The following is a 20,875-nucleotide window of genomic DNA, read 5'->3' on the forward strand; positions in this document are numbered from 1 at the left end:
CAAATATGGTTTGTTGAGTAAACGTGTCTCTATAAACTGATCAATACGTGTGAAGACTGAATGAACGAGGATAGGAATATTTTATACAAATGAGTGAACAGGTTATGGAGTTTGTGTTTTTAATTGTATGGGTTTTGTTATGGTTATGATGCGCAAGGGTGATCGTTTTGAGATGTTCATGAAACAAATTTTTATTTTTTTATTTTTTTATTTTTTATTTTATTTCTTTGGCGTGTTGGTGGCGGCAGGTGTTGATTCTGAAGGGAACCGATGAAATTCACATCACTGGCCCTCCTGGTTCACCCGGTTACCCGGTCAGTACACAATGCTTCACATTGTTACAATGTTAGGCACTTTTTTCTTTTAATCATTTATATTGATTTGGTTGTTTGTTACTTGTGAAATTGAGGATTCGCAAGTATATTGGTTGGTCGAAACTGTTATCCTGTCTGTTTGTATGTATGCCAATCGGCTACAGGTCGCAATTCTACACCAATCTTCATGAAACTTAACCACCAGGCAAGGGCGTCAATAGAAGTCAAAATGTGGGGGGGGGGGCGGGAAAACAGGTAACTGGACCCTTCTCCCAAGGTGGGCCCAGGCAATAGATCACCACGACAACTGCTCCCCACGAATCGATTAGGCGACATGAACAATGGACTGCAACGTTTTTTTCAGTTCCAGATACGGTATATTAATACAGTGTATTAATACAGGTACACGTACAGGTACATATACTGTACTATATTTATCCAAATAGAGTTTGACGTTCGGGACATTGGAAACGATGTTCCAGTGGATCCAGTGCTGCCAACCGATCACTGTGGACGTGGCAAACGATGAGATGGTTCAGTCTTTGTTGACTCATCGTACTTCTCAGCCACATTTTCAGACGCCTGAGTGCGCTGAAGGAGCGCTCAGCCGAGCAGGAGCTTGCTTGGGAGATCATGAGCAATCGAAGCAACCGCTGAACCTGAGGGAACAATTGGCGCACCTCCGGTACCATCTTTTGGAAGATGGCTTGGTAATCCTGAATACAGGATCCAGTGTACTGCTTCTTGAAGAGCAATTCTTATTTCAGACTCTCTGACAATTCTGGATAGATGGTAACGGTGTCAGGGTCATTCTCTCCAGAGAGCAACATCTTTGTGAGGCCGCCGTACCATTGCAAGTCTGTAGAGGTGAAGTACGTAGTCATGTTCGACGTACCTGAATCGAGCGCCGCGAAGTATTCTGCTCTATACGTGTCTTCAGCCATCGAAAACTCGTGGGGTGGCGCCTCAGTATCCATTCTACGAGGAGCTCTCCTCTTCCGAGGAGGAGCGAAAGGGTCAATGCCGTGTTCTTCCATCTGTTTCTCCACATGGACGAATGTGGCATGGAAGGCCTCATTGCTGTGAAGGTGCTGTATCTGCTCTTTCACACTCTCGCCCAACTGTAGCATGCCTGCTACAGTCTGCACTGGCGCTTGCAGGCTCTGTTGAACCATTCCATGCACTGGAAGAGCGGTAGCGATGCATGCAGACCGAGCAAAACCTTCCCAGTCGCAAGGTTTCCTCGAATGCTGCTTGCGCGACAGCCAGTGTTCGAGCCGAACTCCGCGGAGGCTTTCTCGAGTGCATCCAAAATGGACCCGAAATTCTGGATGACTGCGCGAACATCATTCGCGTGAGTGAGCCACCACGTAGAGCAAATTGGTTTCAGTCCGGTCGGTGAGGCGGAGATGGGGTCATCAGAGTGCAAATTGAGGTGCAGGTGTTTGAACTTTCCAGACTGCGAGTACAGTTTGCCAAGGTTTAGAGCATCTCGAATGAAGTTCGCACTCGCCATCGCCTTTGAAGTGATCAGGTGAGTGATGTGCGTGCCGCAGTGGACATATTTCGCAAGTGGCTGAACCTTCTTCACTTCAGCTTGGCATCCGAGGTATGATCCTGACATATTGCTGGCTCCATCGTACTTTTGTCCACAGAGATTTGTAATACACAGATGTAGAGTTCAGTAGTGCGTCTTTTAACATCGTAGCAATAGCAACTCCTGTGGTAGCGTTTATTTTGTACAAGCCAATGAGATCCTCTTTAACGTCGAGGTCCGATCCCACGTATCTGATGCATATCGCCTCTTGCTCTATGCCACGGATATCTTGCGTTCCATCCGCTATCACCGCGAACTGGACCGACTGCTCATCGATGTCTTGGCATATTTCTCTCAACACCGCATGACTCATTATTGACAATATCTCGTTTTGAATTTCAACGCTTGTGCAATTTGTTGTTCGTTTCTACCAGTTGGTCAGGTTTGCGTCATCTTCAGACCGTAGGCTCAGTAACTTCTTGTAGTTTCCCTCCGAGGAATCTTTACCTCTAATCACACAACCTTCTTCTGCCAGGTATCTCAAGGAAGTGATAATCTTGACAAGAGCTTTCCGGGTGAGGATTTGATTGTCTTTGATCTGAGTTTCTCTCTGTGCGCACGTCGGTCTGCTTGAGGGCGTTGATTTTCTCCACGGCGATAGCGTGCGTCTTGCTTTTCTGGTGAACGCGGGATTTCTCTAAGGCCTTCTTCCAGTTGCAGAAACCACTCCTGATGAACGTGTCTTCGAAGCTACCTGAGCAAGCGCCGAACAGCTTCTTCCTACTTGCACTCACGCATGGATAGCACAAAATCTTACTGAGTCACTCGTCGAAATGAAGCCATGGGAAGTCTTTGAACCATTTCGTTTGAAATTTCAGCGTTCGGTTAGCCAGAGTCTGAGTTGGGATCGAATCTGAATCTGGTTGATGTGGCTTGAGGAGTTCAGGACACTCGTCATCATCACTCATGGAAACAGCTGCACCAACTGCTGAATCAGACGCCTCAATGGCAGGAGGCAAGGGGGGATCCGTCCAAACCTCGTCAAGAGGGTCTTTCGCCTTCACCTCTTTTGAAGGACTGAAAAAGTCCAGGATCTTGTTATTTTGCTTCTCCATGTTAGGCGTCCAATGACCTGTGCCCCGTTCTGTAGCAACGCAGGTTGTGACACATCGCTGAGCCGAACGCATATGCTCAACATAGGTACCGACTGGAAATTCCTTGTTTTGTTTATAGCCGTGTACACTGTATGAGTGTGAGCGACAGAGCTGCCGTCAGTGGGTGTGAGCGGCCAGCCAACGCCGTGTGTAGAAGAGACGGTGCATATAGGGGGCGACGGTAGTGTACATCATGGACACTACCGTCGCCCCCTTTATGCACCGTACAGTACATGTACAGCACATGAGGTATATCTACAGTGTGGAGCTGCATGGTATAATGACATGAATAGCAACGAAGGCTTATCGCTGCGTAACAACAGCTATTGCTTGATTTTTTTTGCATTTTTCAAATGGGCATGGGACTCAAAATGTGGGGGGGGGGGGACAGAGTATACTCTGTCCCCCCTGGTAAAAAAAAAGTGGAAGGGACATGTCCTCCCCATCCCCCCCCCCCTCCCCTGGGATCAACGCCAATGCCACCAGGTATAGCTTGTCAAAAGCTAGAAGCCTATTGTTCTCAAGGGCAAAAGGTCAAAATGTCAGGTCAGGTATGGGAGCATGTGCCGAAGCAGCACGCCACTTCTCACCGGTACTCCAGGGGCCTCTGTCTGGCCATCCCCCAGGCAGATGCCTGGCCCAGCCCCAATCATTGAGATGCTGATCAACCTGCTGCAACCACGAGGTACGTGGTCGGCCCATTGGCCTCCTCCATTCATGAGGCTCCCTCGCTGAGAGAATCTGGTGAGCAGGATCAGCATCAGGAAAACAAGCCACATGTCCATACAGCCGCACCTGATGCTCATAGACAATTCAGGAAAGAAATCTCATTTGAGTCTATCTCAGCAACCTCTCATTGGACACAAGTCCGACCAGCAATAGCCAAGGATTCTCCGAAGAGACCTGGTACTAAAGGAATAAAGTCTCCATCTCAGATCCCTGGTCAGAGTCCAAGTCTCTTATCCATAGAGCAAGACTGGAAGCACCAAGGACCTGGAGACTTGGACTTTCGTCCTCCCGCACAGGTACCGGCAGCGCCACACCCCATGATCCAGTGAATCCATGACTCCCCAGGCCCGACCCAGACGTCTGTTGACCTTTGGCTCATAGTCAGCAGAGACATGACTATCACTGCCAAGGTAAGTGACTCTCTCTGTGACCTCAACATCCTCACCACAAATGGGCACAGACAGGATAGCAGCATCCAAGATGTCATTGAAACCCTGGATCTTAGTTTTGACCCAAGAAACCCGTAATTTCAGTGGATCCGACTCCTCATGCAGCACCTCGAGGGCCCCCAAAAGGATATCAAGAGTCTCTACAATGATGACTGCATCATCTGTGAAATCAAGGTCAGAGATCTTGACATTCCCAAATGATGCAACGCAGCTTGATTTCTCCGACATCCTCCCCAGAATCCAGTCCATACAAGTGCTGAAAAGTGTGGGGTCTAGTACACACCCCTGCTAAACTCCAGTAACAACTGGAAATTAGTCAGAGATGGTACCACCACACTTCACAGCACTCTCAGTGCCAGAGTATAGTTCAGACATCAGATCGAACAGTTTTGGAGGCACCCCACGAAGACCAAGAATCCTCCAGAGGGCATCCCGTTTCACCGAATTGAACGCTTTACAGAAATCAACAAAGGCTGCAAGCAGCCCCTGCCAAAACTCTCGTCTGCGTTCAGTGAGGACCCAAAGAGCAAGGATACGGTCAATCGTTGACCTCTTTGGTGTAAAGCTTGATTACTCTGGACGCTGGTGCTCAAGCAGATTATGGCGAACCCAATCAAGAATTATCCGAGCAAAGACCTTTCCCGGCACTGAGAGCAGCATCACCCCTCGGTAGTTGTTGCAGTCTTAGCGATCACCCTTCGCTTTCCAAAGAGGGACAACAAGGGCCCTCTTGCAGTCAGTTGGGATGATGCCTGTGTTCCAGGCAGAGCGAAGAACTGCATGCAACGACACGAGTGCAGCATTTCCACCAGCTTAGAGAAGTTCAGCATGGATGCCACATATCCCTGGAGCTTTACCCCATTTCAACCAGTTCACTACAGCCTGTATTTCCACAAACAAAGGTGGATCACATTTGATTGGAGAGTTAGCAATAGGGAGAGTAACACCCCTGACATCCAACTCGACAGCTGATCGATCAGCCTGGTGCAGCCACTCAAAGTAACCAGCCCAGTGGGCCTTCACTTCGGACTCTTCTGTCAAGAGCCCACCACCCTCCACTGTAACAGCAGTACACCGAGGGATGGGCTTGGAGGAACACAATGTGCAAATTCCCCTGTAAGCGGAACAATAATTACTTGACCACTGGTGATGCTCCACCCCCTCACAGATTCCTCGCATATAGGCCTCATTGTACTCTCTCGGTGCACATACAGTTTTAGGCCTCAACTCGCTCTGCCATTAAGCCTGGTCCTGTGGCTGATAAATGGTATCCAGTGTCCCTTGAAAGATAAAATTGTTCTTCACCCGACGGTGAGTTCACCGGCAACATCAAGGACGGTGGTCTTGAAGGTACTCCACAACTCTTCAGGATTCCCCAAACCCCCACTAAGCCTCTTCGCAAACTCCTCAGCTACCCTCTCATCCTGGAGCTTGCCAACATCCACCCTAGGCTGGGATGGTCCCATTCTCCCAGATTTAAGCTGAAACTTCAGAGTTGCTACAACAAGCCCATGGTCAGTATTGAGGAACTGAGCACTCAGGTAGACCTGCAGCCCTGGATCATCCTCCAGTGACCATCAATGAGCACATGATCAATCTCCTTTGCCACACCGCCAGCATTCGAATACCAAGTCCAGCGATGAGCCTGTGGGTGCTGAAACCATGAACCAGCCACCCTAAGTCGATGATTTCTTGAAAAGTCAAGGAACTTAGTGCTATTCTGGTTCACAGTTCCAGTCCCATGGTGACCAACACACATCTCATAACCATCCCTATCAGTTCCAGTCGATGCATTGAAATCCCCCAAGACTAGAAGTGTATCTCGCCTGGGGCACTGATCAACCGCGGGTCGAGCGTGGCATAGAATGCGTCCTTCACGGTGAGATCCCTCGCCTTAGTCGGAGCATAGACAGAGACCATGGAAATGTCACCCTAGGAGTAATGAACCCTTAGTCTCATAATACGCTCGTTGACCGGTGTTACCTCGATTATCATTGGAGTCAGCTTAATGGACACAGCTACAGCAACTCCTTGGGTATGGTAACCATCAGAGCGACCAGACCAATAGTAGGTGTAACCACCCGCCATGATCTCGCCATTATCCAGTCTCCGAAACCCAGAGAATGCTGCGATACCAATGTTTAAATGCTTGAATTCAGATTATAACAGAGACAGGTGGTCATCCTCTCTTTGGGATAGGATATTCCAGGAACCCACCCGAAGGGACCGCCGCAGGTTAACCCAAGGAGACCACCATCTGTTGGATGACACCTCAGCACCACTCTGACACACACCACTGCAATCTGACCCAGGAAGTTTACCCCTTGCTTTTCCTCATATAATCAAGGAATGGGGGTCCTGAAGGCTTTGCCCCAATCCCGTCATCTGGTGAGCTGCCCTGCAAAGGGCAGCAGCACAGGAGGTACTTCCATGGAGTGGGTTTTCAGTTTTCTTTGCATTATGTGACCTTGACTTTCTCAAAATGCCAAGGTCACAAAATCATTAATTTTCATCTGATTGACTTGAAATTTGAACAGAATTTGCATGTGGGGTCACTGAATTTGTTCACCAATCAAAAGTTGGAAGCATATTGTTTTGACATCAAAAGGTCAAAAGACCAAAGGTCAAGGTTGCATAAAATCGTGTTTTCAATTGGACCCGCCACCGATTGATTTGAAATTTGAACAGGGTTTGCATGTTGGGTCACTGAAGCCTATTATTTTTGAGGTCAAAAGGTCAAGGTCACAAAGCAATCAATTTTCATCCACTTGACTTGAAATCTGAACAGAATTGCATCACGAGTCACTAAATTTGTTCACCAATCAATATCTTGAAGCCGACTATTTATGAGGTCCAAAGGGCATGGTCGCAGCGACTATTCGAAGGACATTAGTCAAAATGGATGAATCGATGCGGGGTGAGGGATTTTAAACCTTGGCTCTCAGCAGCATCATGAGCTAAGTGTTCAGATGGAACTGGGCCAAACAGGGCAAAACAAGCTTGTTCAACATTACCCATTGTTACTTTTTTTTTTAAATTGAACAGTTTCATCCAAAACTTGCAAATTAAATTTCAAACAAAATGTTATTGGTGGAATTTTTGATGATGAAATGATACATCGAGAAAACCTTCACAGTTTAAACCTATATTGTGATTGGAAAGGATTTAAAAACTCGTATTAACAATATCCTTCATGATTTTGACCTTGATTTTGCTGACTGGGTGAAAATTCAGAAACTTTGCAGAATATAATTGTTTTTCCCTTTGGTGAGACAGACTAAGTAATCCACATCATTTAACAAACTGTACTGCAAGATAAATAAATAAATGGTGGTGTTTTTGCGAGACCTGCTGACAGGTTGTTTGTGCATGCTGATGATTGTGATGGTCATACCGGCAGTGATGTCAGTTTGTTAGTGTTGCGTAGGAATTGTAGTGGTGGTAATATCAGATTACTTGTTGTTGGTTGGTTAAGTTGTGCTGATGACTTTCTCCCATTGCTGTTCTGATGTCCCTCAGGGTGTTCCGGGAGTTCCCGGACCAATGGGTCCGCAGGTGAGATCATTGATGGTGTAAGCTCTTGTTATTGGCACTACAATTGTCCACACAATATATAATACAACTTGAACTCCATTGTGACGATGATTTTTAATACATGACCTCTTTTGGTTGTTTACGAAATACATTTTTAAGCACAACCTTGAAGGATTAGAGTGTAGGAACTTTAATTCTGTTTGTTTGTTGTTTATAAATATAGGGTGATAAAGGAGACCAAGGTGGAAAGGGTGAAAAGGTACGCTTGCATTTATTTTTGTACACGAGTCTTTAACAAAGAAATGTTAAACAATGATCGGCAAACTTTGCCGGTGTGGGTTCTGTGCTGCTATAAAAGGACGAGATGTGATGCCGGCTCGTCGGGAGCTTTTAAAGGTGCTTTTTGGTGTTTTCCCCCCTTTGTGCTTCTGCATCAGGGTTTCAATGGAAACAACGGGAAACCTGGTACGCCGGCTCCTGATCTGGTTAGTTCACTGCAACATCGCGCGTCATTATCTATCGCATCGTGTGGCACGATCATTGAGATTTCACCGATATGAGTTTTACTCGATTTGTAATGGAACCCAAATCCTCGATGGCATTTGATTGCATCGTTTTCTTAATATCATGATTACTGTTCCATTCCAGGACATCGATGTTGCGTTTCTGACATACGGCATTACGGTACGGCATTTTGTTCAATATTGTGTCGATTTTTAACATTCTGTTTTTGCCATCTTATTCCCAAACACAATAACTATAATGTGGCGAGAATTACTATAAACTATAGGGAACTTACCATCGTCTTTTAAGTGATTTCTCACTTTGCTATATACCGTCATTTAAACAATTTTAATATCTCGTGTCTAATATCCGATCGGGATCTTGAGTGGAAAACAACTTGGTTTGATCACAAAGATGATTGTGCTGTCTTGGAATAAAGAATGACGAGAGTATTGTACGATGAAAGGAACTCTTTGTAAATTTTTTTAAATTTTTTTAAACAGATTTCAGCTATTAAAGAGGCTGTTGAGAGCATCGGTCGGCCGTCAACCGGAGTGCCCGGTCTTCCTGGATCCCGTGGCCCGAAGGGTGAATTCGGACCCAAAGGTGAACAAGGACCCCGTGGACCACCAGGAGCAGAGGTGAGATCATTCAATCATTCAAGCATTCAACTTATTCTCGTGGTGAATCTCAAGTAGGCAGAGTTTCAAAAATGATGTAAAAACTGTGAAAATACATTTTTCAAATGCTCAGTTGCGATAAAAATGGTGATGAAGCAAACATCTCGCACACTAATCTTTAAAATGGTATTTACGTGTCAATATCAAACTTTATGGCTTGGCTCATAAAATGATCTTATTCTGATTTTCTATGCTCCATAGCCTGAAATAAATCACAAAAGACAGATTACCTTTTTTATAGTTTCTTTTATCTAAGTTTAAATTTGTGTTGATCCAGGTGTACCTCTGATCTTCACCGAGGCAAATGTTGTCCAGTAGTCTATAGCACTGTAGGTCTACAGGCTGTTGGTGAAATTTCAACTTGATAGACAAATCTAACATTACTCTATATTTGTGTTTGAGTGTGAGATTGAAGTGACATTGTGTGAGTGTTTTTTGTTTTTTATTTGTGAATTTTTATTTTAGGGTGCCGATGGACTACCCGGCGAGCATGGTCTCAAGGGCTATCGAGGAAGTACTGGACTTCCTGGACTGCAGGGACCCCCAGGTACCGTTTCTGGGGAAATAGGACTTCAAGGTCTTCCTGGGCCTCCTGGAGAACCTGGAAAACCAGGAATTCCTGGCATTCCTGGAAATGCTGGCGAACATGGAGAGAATGGAAGGCCGGGAATGAAGGCATGGTTGCGGATGTTCTGTTCTCATTTGCTCCTTTTCTTCCTCCTCTGTATTTGTGCTCAAACATGTTGCCAATTATATTGATGAGCAACAGCCATGCGTGAATCGGATGTGCTGTGTTTTTCCTTCTTTTAGGGTGACTCTGGAGAAGCAGGAGAAAGAGGCCGGACTGTAAGTACTTCCAATTGATCTACAAAGAATATTTTGCACACATGCAACATGGTATCACACATTTCCAGGTCATAAGAAGAAATGGAACACAGCTTGATTTCTAAGGCCACAAAGTGTTAATGGAATTGTTTCCACCCTTGATGTAAGATGTTCAGAAAGACTATGTTTTGTCATGGAAAGGAATTGGGATTGTTCAATTCTTAACGATTGTTCCAAATGAAACGAAATGTGTTTAATATATTTACAGGAACATTATCATGTTTTCTCGTTACCAGGGAAAAGATGGATTGAGGGGAAGTCCGGGGAGTCCTGGACCTCCTGGACCTCGTGGTGATCCAGGCATTAGTGTAAGCCCATTGCAGTAGGTGCCATTAAGGTGAAGCCTGACTGCCCTGTTTCCATATTTTATTGTTCGTACAACTAATTTTTGTCCAAAATCATGCTGTGTCAGCTGTGAAGGTGGAGTGCTCTCTAATAACGAGAGGAGTTGGTTGGCTGGCCTAGCAATGGTGTAAATGAGTAACCCACACAGCCGCTCATGTTCAGCAGTATAATCAAAACAAAATCGTTTTCCTGCACCAGATTATAGGTTACACACGCTCTTGAATGCTCGTGAGTGTAAATATCACTTGTGTAGACTTTGATTGCTTATTTGAACCTTTTACTGCACAAAGCAAGCTATTTCCTCCACCTGACGTATTTTCCCTCAAAATCTCACAATAGGGAGAAGGCAGTGCTGTGCTTCCTGCAACAGACATTAAAGGAATTCCCGGGCCAACAGGAGCCAAGGTTTGAATGAAACACAACAATCCAATAACTTTTTTGTCTTCATTTCCTGTGTCTTCTTATCATCATGTCATCACTTCGTCGATGCCCTTCCAAACGTTCATTTTCTTCATCGTAATCACAATCATTGCCAGTCTCATTCTGATCCTCATCTTAAAGAGCAACCCCAACATGGGTATCAGAGCTGTCATTATTACCTCTGCCACCGACGGTAAAGGAGGTTATGTTTTCACCCCTTTCTGTCTGTCTGTTTATTTGTGTCCAGGATATCTCAAAAAGTTGTTGACGCAAATGCAATTTGTGGATAGGTTCAGCGTGCAACAAGGGTGAACTGATAAGGTTTTGGTGAAGATCCGTATCCAGATCCGACTACTGGAATTTTTAAAGTGATTCTTCATCATTGAGAGATAGGGCCAAAAACGACATGCAGCACGATATCTCAAAAAGTTGTGTACGGATTCGGATGAAACTTGGTGGGCAGGCTGGGTGTGTGACAAGGAAGAATTGATTCAATTTTGGTGAAGATCCGAATCTGGATCTGGATACGAGAGTTATTTAATTTTTCAAGTGATTCTTCACCATTGAGAGACTGGGCCAAAAACGACATCGTACTGTATAGCATGATATTTCAAACATGTAATGGGCTCGATATGTTCTCATGGATCAGGTATTACATGGTGGAGGTATATGCTTCACCGAGTGCATTTATTGTTGTAATAATCATTATCAACATCATTATTGTTTTTTTCCTGCGATATTCACCATCCCATGTAAATCACATCAGTGAATAATGATGGGTCCACCGGATTGATGTACGATAGTTACAGAGACGAGCACCAGTGTTCATGTCGGCCTGACTGATTACATCATCACCAAATGTAAACAAAAAGAGCAGTAGAGAGAGAAGGAAATACCAACAGCAGAGTTGAAGGACAAAATAGAGGGAGACTGGGACATTTCATGCATGTGGAGAGGAAGGAGAGGTAGGGAAGGACGCATGGGGTGGACAAGATGGACACAGAAGCAAACACTCAGGAAGGAAAAACTGTAGATTTGGAAGGAGGTGGGAATGATCTGACGTGGTGTTGAACAGCTGGCTTGAAAACCTGGAGGGAAGAATGAGATTGAAGAGAATGTGGAAGTTGGTTACACAGGCGGGAAAAAAGAGAAACAAATGAGTGGAGGTGAGTGAGCAGTGATTCTAGATTTAGGGTGTTTTACCAGAAGGGGGTTTATGGTGGACCATGTGTGCCCTTCGGAAACCTGTGGGGAGGGGGGAGGGGGGAGGGTGGGGGGACAAAGCATGGAAAGAGCAGAGGGGGCAAGACCAGAAAGGAAGTGGTAAAAGAAAGAGAGATCACCGATTTGTCTGCGATGTGAAAGTGATAATCCCATCGACTCAGCTTCATCACAGGAGATTTCAACAATCTTGAAGGCCGTGGTTTCCACAGCGTCAAGCTGAGCAAGGTGTGAGGCAGGGGCACCAGTTTAGAGAGGTGAGCATTTCTCCATCAATCTGTGCATGAAGGCCTTGTATGTGGACATGATTTCAGGTGTGCTAAAGGCCCGGTCACACCTTGACGTTTTAGCCAACGTATGCCAATTTTTGAATTTTTTTTTCTAAAACGCTGGCACACGTTGAATACGTTATGGGTAAGTTTTGATAACATTGAGAGCACGCTGGCATACGTCGTAGTACGTTGCCATACGTCGTTGTACGTTGGCTTTAAACGTTGTACTTTTAGGTTGTCCTCAAATTTTTTCATGCTTGAAATTTCACGACGTATGCCGGCGTATGACTCACACGTTCCGCTACACTGGCCACAAGTTGTAGGCACGGTCTGCGATCGTTGACAGACGTCAACACATGCTACTTGTAAGTTAATCATAAGTTGAGACACGCCGAGGTAATGTTTAGCGTACCCGAAACTTATTTCTAACCTATGATTAACGTGTTGTTGGCACGTTACGCGATCGTTGCCACACGTCGACAGACGTTACTTTTAAGTTACTCATAGGCTGAAAGACGTCGGTATAATGGATCGTCCTTGTGTCAGCGTCCACGGCCACGGCCAGGACACTTATTTGCAGCATTCTTCAAACTTTTCTTCGGCATGACGAGGATGTTCACACTTCGATGTCTAGCTTGGCTATGATTCCAATTGTCCATCGGCAGCGTCTATTTAAAATAGTCGAGTTTGAGCGTTTTAACACATTCAGAAGAAACGCTTCAAATTTCCAAACCCCAGCGTCAAAAAAACAAAAACAAAAAAAAAAACAAAGGCGAGTGACAGCAATTTAAATCGTTCATTGTAAACAATGAAACTAGCTGAGTGGTACCGTTTAAAAGTCGTTGAGTGTAAAAAAATTCAAATTGTTGAGCACAAGCATCTACTTTCAATAGTGGAGATGCAGCCATTTAAATCGTCGAGTGGCAGCCTATGAACCTACCCGTGGACACGCGGACGCAAGGACGATCCATCATAACCCACACCCTCCCCCTCACACTCACCTACTACTGCCAACATGAACAAACTACTACTAATACTGATACTGATACTGACACTGTTACTGCTGACATGGACATCGACTCAAAAAGGACTCGAAAACACTGTTGGGTTCCCCTTTTATGAACACCATTTTTATATACCAATTCCCAAAACCGCTGGGAACACGTCTTTATATGGCAGTTGTAAGTTAGAAACACATTCATTTTTTTTTTTGTCGACCGGAAGACGTCATTGGAATACGTCTACATACGTCAATGTGTGTTGGGACTACGTAAAGAATTGGTTCAAAGCACGTCAAACATAAGTTAGAAATAAGTTTCGCGTAAAAAAAGACATTACCGCGACGTGTTTCGACTTATGAGTAGCTTATAAGTAGCCTTTGTGGACGTGTGTAAGCGTCCACATATCGTGTGCAAAACTTATCCCCATCGCATGCGGAACGTGTGTCATACGCCGAGTACGTCATAAAATTTTGAACATGTTCAAAATTTCTTGACGTACTCTACTTACTACGACTTATGATAGCGTATTTAGCGTTCTACTCGCGTATACCAAACTTACTCATACCGTATTTGACGTGCCCCAACGTTTTAGACACACTTTTTGTTACGTCGGCATACGCTGGTAAGATCGCCAAGGTGTGACCGCGATTTTGACCCTTCCATTTCTACGGCAGTTATGATTCAAATCGTTGTGCGTCAGCCTTTTAATAGGCTACGTCACGACATCGTCGGCGATGCGTGCAACGCGCTATGCCTGAGTTAGACTATCGTTGGGCATCGGTTGTGTAGGCCGACAACAGGTTCAGCATTCGTTGGTATAAGTTATCTATAACACAACGAAACGTTCTGTGTAGTTACCAATGCGTTATACATAAGACCAAGTCGTTATGAATACGTCCGAATCTTTAAAAAAAAAAACATCAAAAGTTCAACGTCAGCCAGCGTTTTACATACATTTTAATACGTTGCCATCGCTGGCTAAAACGTCAAGGTGTGACCGGGCCTTAAGGAAAGACTTTGTACGACGGAGGATGCTCAGTCGGTGGCTAGCTTTGGAGGCCAACTTTGAAATGCTGTTTGCACAGGAAAGATTATGACTGATAGAGAGACCCACGAGTTTGAATGACTCAAGGAGATTGTTTAGAAAGTAGATGGGGGGAGGGGGGTTTGCCATACGTTCTTTTTGGAGCGAGTGAGTTTGAGATTTGGCAGGATTGAAAGACGTATTCCAAGTGTTTGACCAGCTTGTGATTTTATCACGGACTGAAAAGAGGGAATCGGTGGCAGCTTGCCTGTCTGAAGGATTACGGATGTCATGGCAGAAGGTTGAGTCGTCAGCAAATAGATAAAGGGATTTTCCAGAATCAGAGAGATCATAAATAAAGATTAGGAATAAAACACTCCAGCCTTGACAGGGAGAGGAGATGAAAGGATTCCATTGAGAGCCACACATTGACTTTGAGAGTAGAGGAAGTCGATAAGCCATGTGTGGAGTTGGCCTTGGATGCCATATAATAGGGAGAGAGTTTGGAGGGCAAGGCAGGATGCCAGACAATATCAAAAGCACGAGAATTATCCAGAGAGATAGCCCTGATCTCATGTCTGGCATTGAGGGCCTCCATTATCAACCTGGTGTTGGCTTAGCGGTTAGGGTGGTGACTTGGGATCCTAGGGTCCTGAGTTCAAGCCCTGTTGGCTGTTGAATTAACACCAGGGAGTCATTCCATCTGAAATCACCAAATTTAAGAAAATGTTCCCAGTTGACCCCCTCAGATTTACTTTAAACTTTCAAAAAATAGTTCCCAGGTATCAAAATGAAGCTGCGTAAAATTTTAGGTCCATTGATGCGGTCAACTCAGAGATATTGAGGGTTGTATATTTTTCGGTATATATTTTTTTCAGTGGTATAAGTGGTATATTTTTAAAATATATATTTTATATATTTTTTTAAAACTCTTGTTAACGCAGTCGTGAATACATGAAGTGTGTGCATCGTGTGGGCACCATGGTAATCATCAATGATTAGTTCTATGATTCAAATTAATAATACAAAAATATATCACATACTGCAATAACAATGTAATAAAACATTTCACGTAAATTATTTGAATAGGTCCTTGATCTGCTTTTCCAAGTCAGGTGCGAGCTTGTACTGCCTCCCAGTTGACGTGAGGGGAGCATCAATAACTTTCATCGCATGGACCAAAGGAACCCAACAAATGTCCTCCCTTGAATGGAACTATATACACTGCTGACATGTAACTATATACACTGCTGACATCAGCAGATCAGCCACTATTCCTGAGTTCTATTTTTAGCCCCAGCCAGATGAGTTAAGCTCTTGCTATTTACAAATGAGAAACAAAGAATTACAAATTCAAATTTCAAAGTATTGTGTTCATGGTATCCTAATAGCAGATTATATGTATGTACGTTGTATATACATGTACTACACATATGTACTACATGTAAAAGGACTGTTCATTAAATAGCACACACAACGTGCACAGCACTGGCAGAACATCATTTATTCAAATATTTTAAAAAATATTGATAGAAACATTATACCACTTTGATATTTGACACTTTTGTAAACTTGAATATGCTCTTTCCAATGGTGAACAATTTGAAGTGGTATACCTTGTCATATATTTATGAGTTTTATGATATATATTTATAATCAAGAGATCCTTTGATCCTTGCATGGTGGCACGAGATGAAGCTGTTACAGTATTACACTGCATATCTGCCATTTTGTCATTGAATAATAAGCAGTTTTTCACATTATGCCAGTTTAAGACTAAGTGGTATTCATATATGAAGATTTAATTGGTCGCGACAAAGTACCAAATTCTCTCATATCACAGAGTTTCACCGCTATGGAGACTTTATCTGCAAAGTAATTAATGTTTAAATATCGCTGCAGACCACGATATTGCTCTCTTTTTGTGGCTCAGAACCCCGGGGTTTCATGCTGAGAACTTTCAACACGTGGTAAAGGGTGTACTTGCATACACGAGATTGTGGAGAAATCTTATTTCCGAAATTGTCGGAATAACACTAATTTTCCCAGTGACTTTTTCTCCACTCACCTGGTGACCTATCGTCCTATCTCCTCGTTGTTGTTCGGGTTAAGCATTTATTTACACAGTCTATTGTGCTCACATCGGGGCCTCTGGACAGAAATCTCTTCCTCTGTTATTTCCACCTTGATGGCCCCTCATGTGTGTGCTTATTGTCAGTTTGATACATAATAGGGTTAGTAATAAGGTGATCTCATCAGATCCACCGTAATGTCCATAATTGCAACAAAATCCTTTTTTGTTTTGCCATAAACTGTTGCTGCTGATTTTGTAATTGTCCAACACAGCACTAGTTGTTAGCTCACCTGGACTTTAGTCAGGTGAGCTTATGCGATCGAGCAGTGTCCGGAGGTGAGTGAGTGAGTGAGTGAGTCAGTCAGTCCGTAAACACTTCAGTCATTATCGCTTAAACCAAACACGCAATTGTGATGAAATTTGGCCACGAGCTTCATATCTGATGCCTAACGAAGGTGTATTTACTGCATCAAAATCTGTGCTCATTAAGTGGTCTACAGTGTGTTTTTTAACCCCCCCCAAAAAAACAAGCTCAAATGAGCTAAGATCCTCGTCTTAATGATGACGTCATAAAAACGAATCGTCATTGTGATGTATCAAGTTTGCGATAAATTATCTGTGCTAATGCCCGGCTTGATTCCCGCAAACAAAATTCAAAAAGCTTGCCTAGTTTCGGAGATAATTTTTTAGGCGATTTCCGTTAGCGGAGATATTTTTACATCATAACTATTTTTCTAGGAGGAATTTTCAAAATCGGAGATTGTTACTGTTTGCGCGGGGTGTTTTTACATATATACACCAAGTTTCAGGAAGTTTCAATGAAAACTTTAGGCTGTGAAACAAAAAAGGTTCACAAGAACAACAACGTAAGACTTGGAGATCCTCCACAAGGATCGAAAAATATATGTATTTGCTTTCTTCTCCACAACTTAGTACACAATTTCGATGAAACTTGACCATAACATTCATCACCCGTAATGTACCAAATTTTATCAACCGCATCAAAATCTGCACTCATTAATGGGGAGGTGGGGGTTTGATCCCCCTAAAATGGGTATTTGCTCTCTTCTCCAAAACTACACACACAATTTTGATGAAACTTGACCACAACCTTCATCACCAGTGATGTACCAAAGTTATCGACTGCATTAATATCTGCACTCATTAAAGGGATGTATGGGGGTGGGCGGGGGGGGGTTAACCCCCCCAAATCTGGACTTGCTCCCCCAAAATAGGGATTTTTCTCTCTTCTCCATAACTACACGCACAATTTTGATGAAACTTGACCACAAACTTCATCACGCGTATTGTACCAAAGTTTATTGACCACATCAAAATCTAAGCTCATTAAAGGGATATATGGGAGGGGTTTGACTCCCCCCCCCAAAAATAGGTATTTGCTCTCTTCACCGAAACTACGCACACAACTTCGAATAAACTTGACTGTAACCTTCAGCACACATATTGTACCAAAGTTTATTGACCACATCAAAATCTAAGCTCATTAAAGGGATGTATGGGGTGGGCGGGGGGGGGGGGGGTTAACCCCCCCCCCAAATCGGGACTTGCTCCCCCAAAATAGGGATTTTTCTCTCTTCTCCATAACTACACTCGCAATTTTGATGAAACTTGACCACAAACTTCATCACCCGTGATGTACCAACGTTTGTTCATGGCATCAAAAAATTCAGGGTCTAAGGAGGTCTACGGGGAGTTTGAGTGACTGTTGCTCCTGATCCACGTGAGCTTCAGGACAGGCGGTTCTATTTTTATCTGTGGATCAGACTCTATGGCATGATGGTTAGAGCATCGCCTGAGTCTGGTAGATCAACTGTTCGAACCCAACCCCAGCTGAGTCAAACCAAAGACCGACGACTTAAAAATGGTATGTGCTGCTTCCTTGCTTGATGCTCAGCATTAAAAAAAGGATAGAGCACGGACAAACAACCATTGGTTGCCCATCATTGTGCAGGCCCGATGGGCATAGTCGTCTCCTTTTGTGTTGAAGTTCCTTGTAACAGAGCTCATATTCTTGTTGTTTTACATGATCTTCATTGTGTGTGTGTGTGTGTGTGTGTGTGTGTGTGTGTGTGTGTGTGTGTGTGTGTGTGTGTGTGTGTGTGTGTGTGTGTGTGTGTGTGTGTGTGTGTGTTCAGGGTGATCGGGGATTTCTTGGTGAACCTGGACCCAAAGGACATAAGGTGTGCAATTTGACTCCATCTTCCTCCTGATGATTCCCCAGATGACTCCCTCATAACCTAGTTGGGTTCCTCCTGATGTCTCCATCTTTATCTAACTGGGTTCCTCCTCATGACTCCATCATTACCTAGTTGGGTTCCTCCTCATGACTCCATCATTACCTAGTTGGGTTCCTCCTCATGACTCCATCATTACCTAGTTGGGTTCCTCCTGATGTCTCCATCTTTATCTAACTGGGTTCCTCCTCATGACTCCATCATTACCTAGTTGGGTTCCTCCTGATGTCTCCATCTTTATCTAACTGGGTTCCTCCTCATGACTCCATCATTACCTAGTTGGGTTCCTCCTCATGACTCCATCATTACCTAGTTGGGTTCCTCCTCATGACTCCATCATTACCTAGTTGGGTTCCTCCTGATGTCTCCATCTTTATCTAACTGGGTTCCTCCTCATGACTCCATCATTACCTCGTTGGGTTCCTCCTGATGTCTCCATCTTTATCTTATTGGGTTTTCTGATAGGTCTGTATGGATTTTCATTGAAGATACAATCCTCATGATAGTGAAAATCCAGGTTAAAATCCCACATAATCTTCTAATTTATGCTTTGTCTTTGTAGGTCAGGCTCTGCGAGTTTGTACATCTGCATATTTTTTCATGTTTATGAATATTACTGTACATTTATGAATTAACACGTCTTGGTACATACAAATGAGCTTTAATGCATACATGCAAATGAATGAGTCATAACTCTTATGAGCAAACTGTACCCAACCACATATGTGTGAACCGTCCTGAACTGAATTTGCATATGTGCAAACTGGCCTGAACAAGATATGCATCCGTCTGAGCCGGCTTGAACTGGATCCACATATTGTAAACCAGTCTGAACCAGATGTGCGTACGTACAAGCCGGCTTGAACCGGATTTGGGTATGTGTGAACTCGCCTGTACATACGTGTAAACTGGCCTGAATCGGATCCACCTATGTGTAATCCACTCTGAACCGGATATGCATATGTGCGAACCAGCTTGAACTGGATCCCTGTACGTGTGAAGCGGCTGAACCCGGATCTGTGTATGTAGGAACTCACCTTGTTGACACAGGTGGATCTTTCTCTTGTTTTAAGGGTGAATTTGGTCAGCAAGGAGAAAGAGGAGAGAAGGGGGAACAAGGAGAGAGGGGCAAAGAAGGAGAACATGTAAGGACACATGTCCAAACATTCACACACATACCACACTCAGCAAACACATACGAGTACCTCCACCTGTCTTGATGATTACTGGATGGTGCAGTCATTTGTGCTTTTATCCTCGGCTACATTAGAGCGACACATGGCTTTTACCACCCCAGGCATCCCCCGATTTGTCCAGTTTATACATCCCAGCCTTGGATACCGATACCTCGGCATTGCTTGCAGTCCATCATCATCTCATATCAGGCTGTTTCATCAGTAAATATGATGTTGTTCGCGAAAATTGTTGCCTCTGTTAATTTTATCCCAATCCAGGGCCCACCTGGGGATCCTGGAGAATCTGGGAAAGATGGAAAGCCGGTAAGTACTTGGTCCTTAAATAAATAATAAATAAATATTTTTTAATACTCTATTCCTGGTAAACTGATTTATTCACTTACTGGAGGACTGATAAGGCTGAGGTGGTAGTTTAACTCGACTTACGGTCATTTTTCCTCAGTCCCTGCAGCTATCTTTCTGAACGCTACGACGATACAACGGACATGCCATTTTAACAGGACGGAGTTGGCACACTTGGAAAAACAAAGGAAAAATGTTCAGTTGCAGGCCTCGTAGTACAAGCTTGTGTCTACTTTTGATCTATCTGTATCAGCCAGTTCAATGTTGAATAAATCTGTAGTCGTTTTTGTGTGAATCAAGTTGGTACGTCTGCAATTTATACTGTATATGCTCGTATCATTAACTTTCTAACATCCTCACACTACTGACAGCTCTCTTACATCAGCCCGGGTGTGTATCCCATGACAAATGGTGCCTTCTCAACTAGCAAGTCACTCCGTGAAGACACTTACCATGAATGGTCTCTTCTGCAACTATAATTAATGTTTTTGTGGCGGTCCTGCCTTCTCGAAAGACATTCTTCTGCAGTCCTATGAATGGCTCATCATGTCCCATGAGACTATAATATGTACGGCGTATTTCCATACGATGTAGCATGTAAGCGTGCACATGGCATTGTTATTCCTGCGAGTATGAAAGAATGGCGCTCCAAGTGGAAGAAGTTCTTCATCGAAATACGGAGGAACGTGATACAGAGATGGTTTTCCTCCGTGTAAGACCTCAAGCTGTGGGAGAAGTCTGAGGACATCATGGCAGTGCTTTCCTGATTCGGCTACACTATGTGGCGTGACTCGTGGCAAAGCTTCTGGTGAACTTGGACACGTCGTGCTGGTCGAGCTCGGCAGACCACAACTCCGCTCGTCGCCGAAGCCAAGGGCCGTGACTCTCTGCCTGCGGCGTTTGTGTTCGCTCGGGGATTTGAGCACGTGGTCCGAATTA

At 44.1% G+C, this 20,875-nt stretch overlaps 1 protein-coding gene and 1 long non-coding RNA gene across 5 annotated transcripts in view; one reads left to right on the plus strand and one right to left on the minus strand.

Annotated features, from left to right (window-relative positions):
• Positions 1–20,875, plus strand: part of COL7A1 (collagen type VII alpha 1 chain) — a 287,085-nt gene that overhangs the window by 205,994 nt on the left and 60,216 nt on the right. For all 4 annotated transcript variants that reach the window (XM_085853235.1, XM_085853234.1, XM_085853238.1 and 1 more), the window contains 13 exons: positions 249–314; positions 7,703–7,738; positions 7,941–7,976; positions 8,155–8,202; positions 8,366–8,401; positions 8,725–8,862; positions 9,367–9,576; positions 9,712–9,747; positions 10,023–10,094; positions 10,471–10,536; positions 18,300–18,344; positions 19,472–19,543; positions 19,853–19,897. In XM_085853235.1, coding sequence (XP_085709361.1) covers positions 249–314; positions 7,703–7,738; positions 7,941–7,976; positions 8,155–8,202; positions 8,366–8,401; positions 8,725–8,862; positions 9,367–9,576; positions 9,712–9,747; positions 10,023–10,094; positions 10,471–10,536; positions 18,300–18,344; positions 19,472–19,543; positions 19,853–19,897 — 906 coding nt within the window. The remainder of the gene's footprint in view (positions 1–248; positions 315–7,702; positions 7,739–7,940; positions 7,977–8,154; positions 8,203–8,365; positions 8,402–8,724; positions 8,863–9,366; positions 9,577–9,711; positions 9,748–10,022; positions 10,095–10,470; positions 10,537–18,299; positions 18,345–19,471; positions 19,544–19,852; positions 19,898–20,875) is intronic.
• Positions 8,858–20,627, minus strand: LOC147014861 (uncharacterized). Its single transcript, XR_015050929.1, has 2 exons — positions 19,436–20,627; positions 8,858–9,718 (listed from the first exon to the last, which is right to left on the minus strand). It is a non-coding gene; the product is annotated as an uncharacterized LOC147014861 (long non-coding RNA).

The sequence above is a fragment of the Eptatretus burgeri genome, chromosome 13 (genome assembly GCF_056783735.1).
Source record: "Eptatretus burgeri isolate ZD-2024b chromosome 13, Ebu_testis_v1, whole genome shotgun sequence".
Taxonomy (NCBI): Eukaryota; Metazoa; Chordata; class Myxini; order Myxiniformes; family Myxinidae; genus Eptatretus; species Eptatretus burgeri.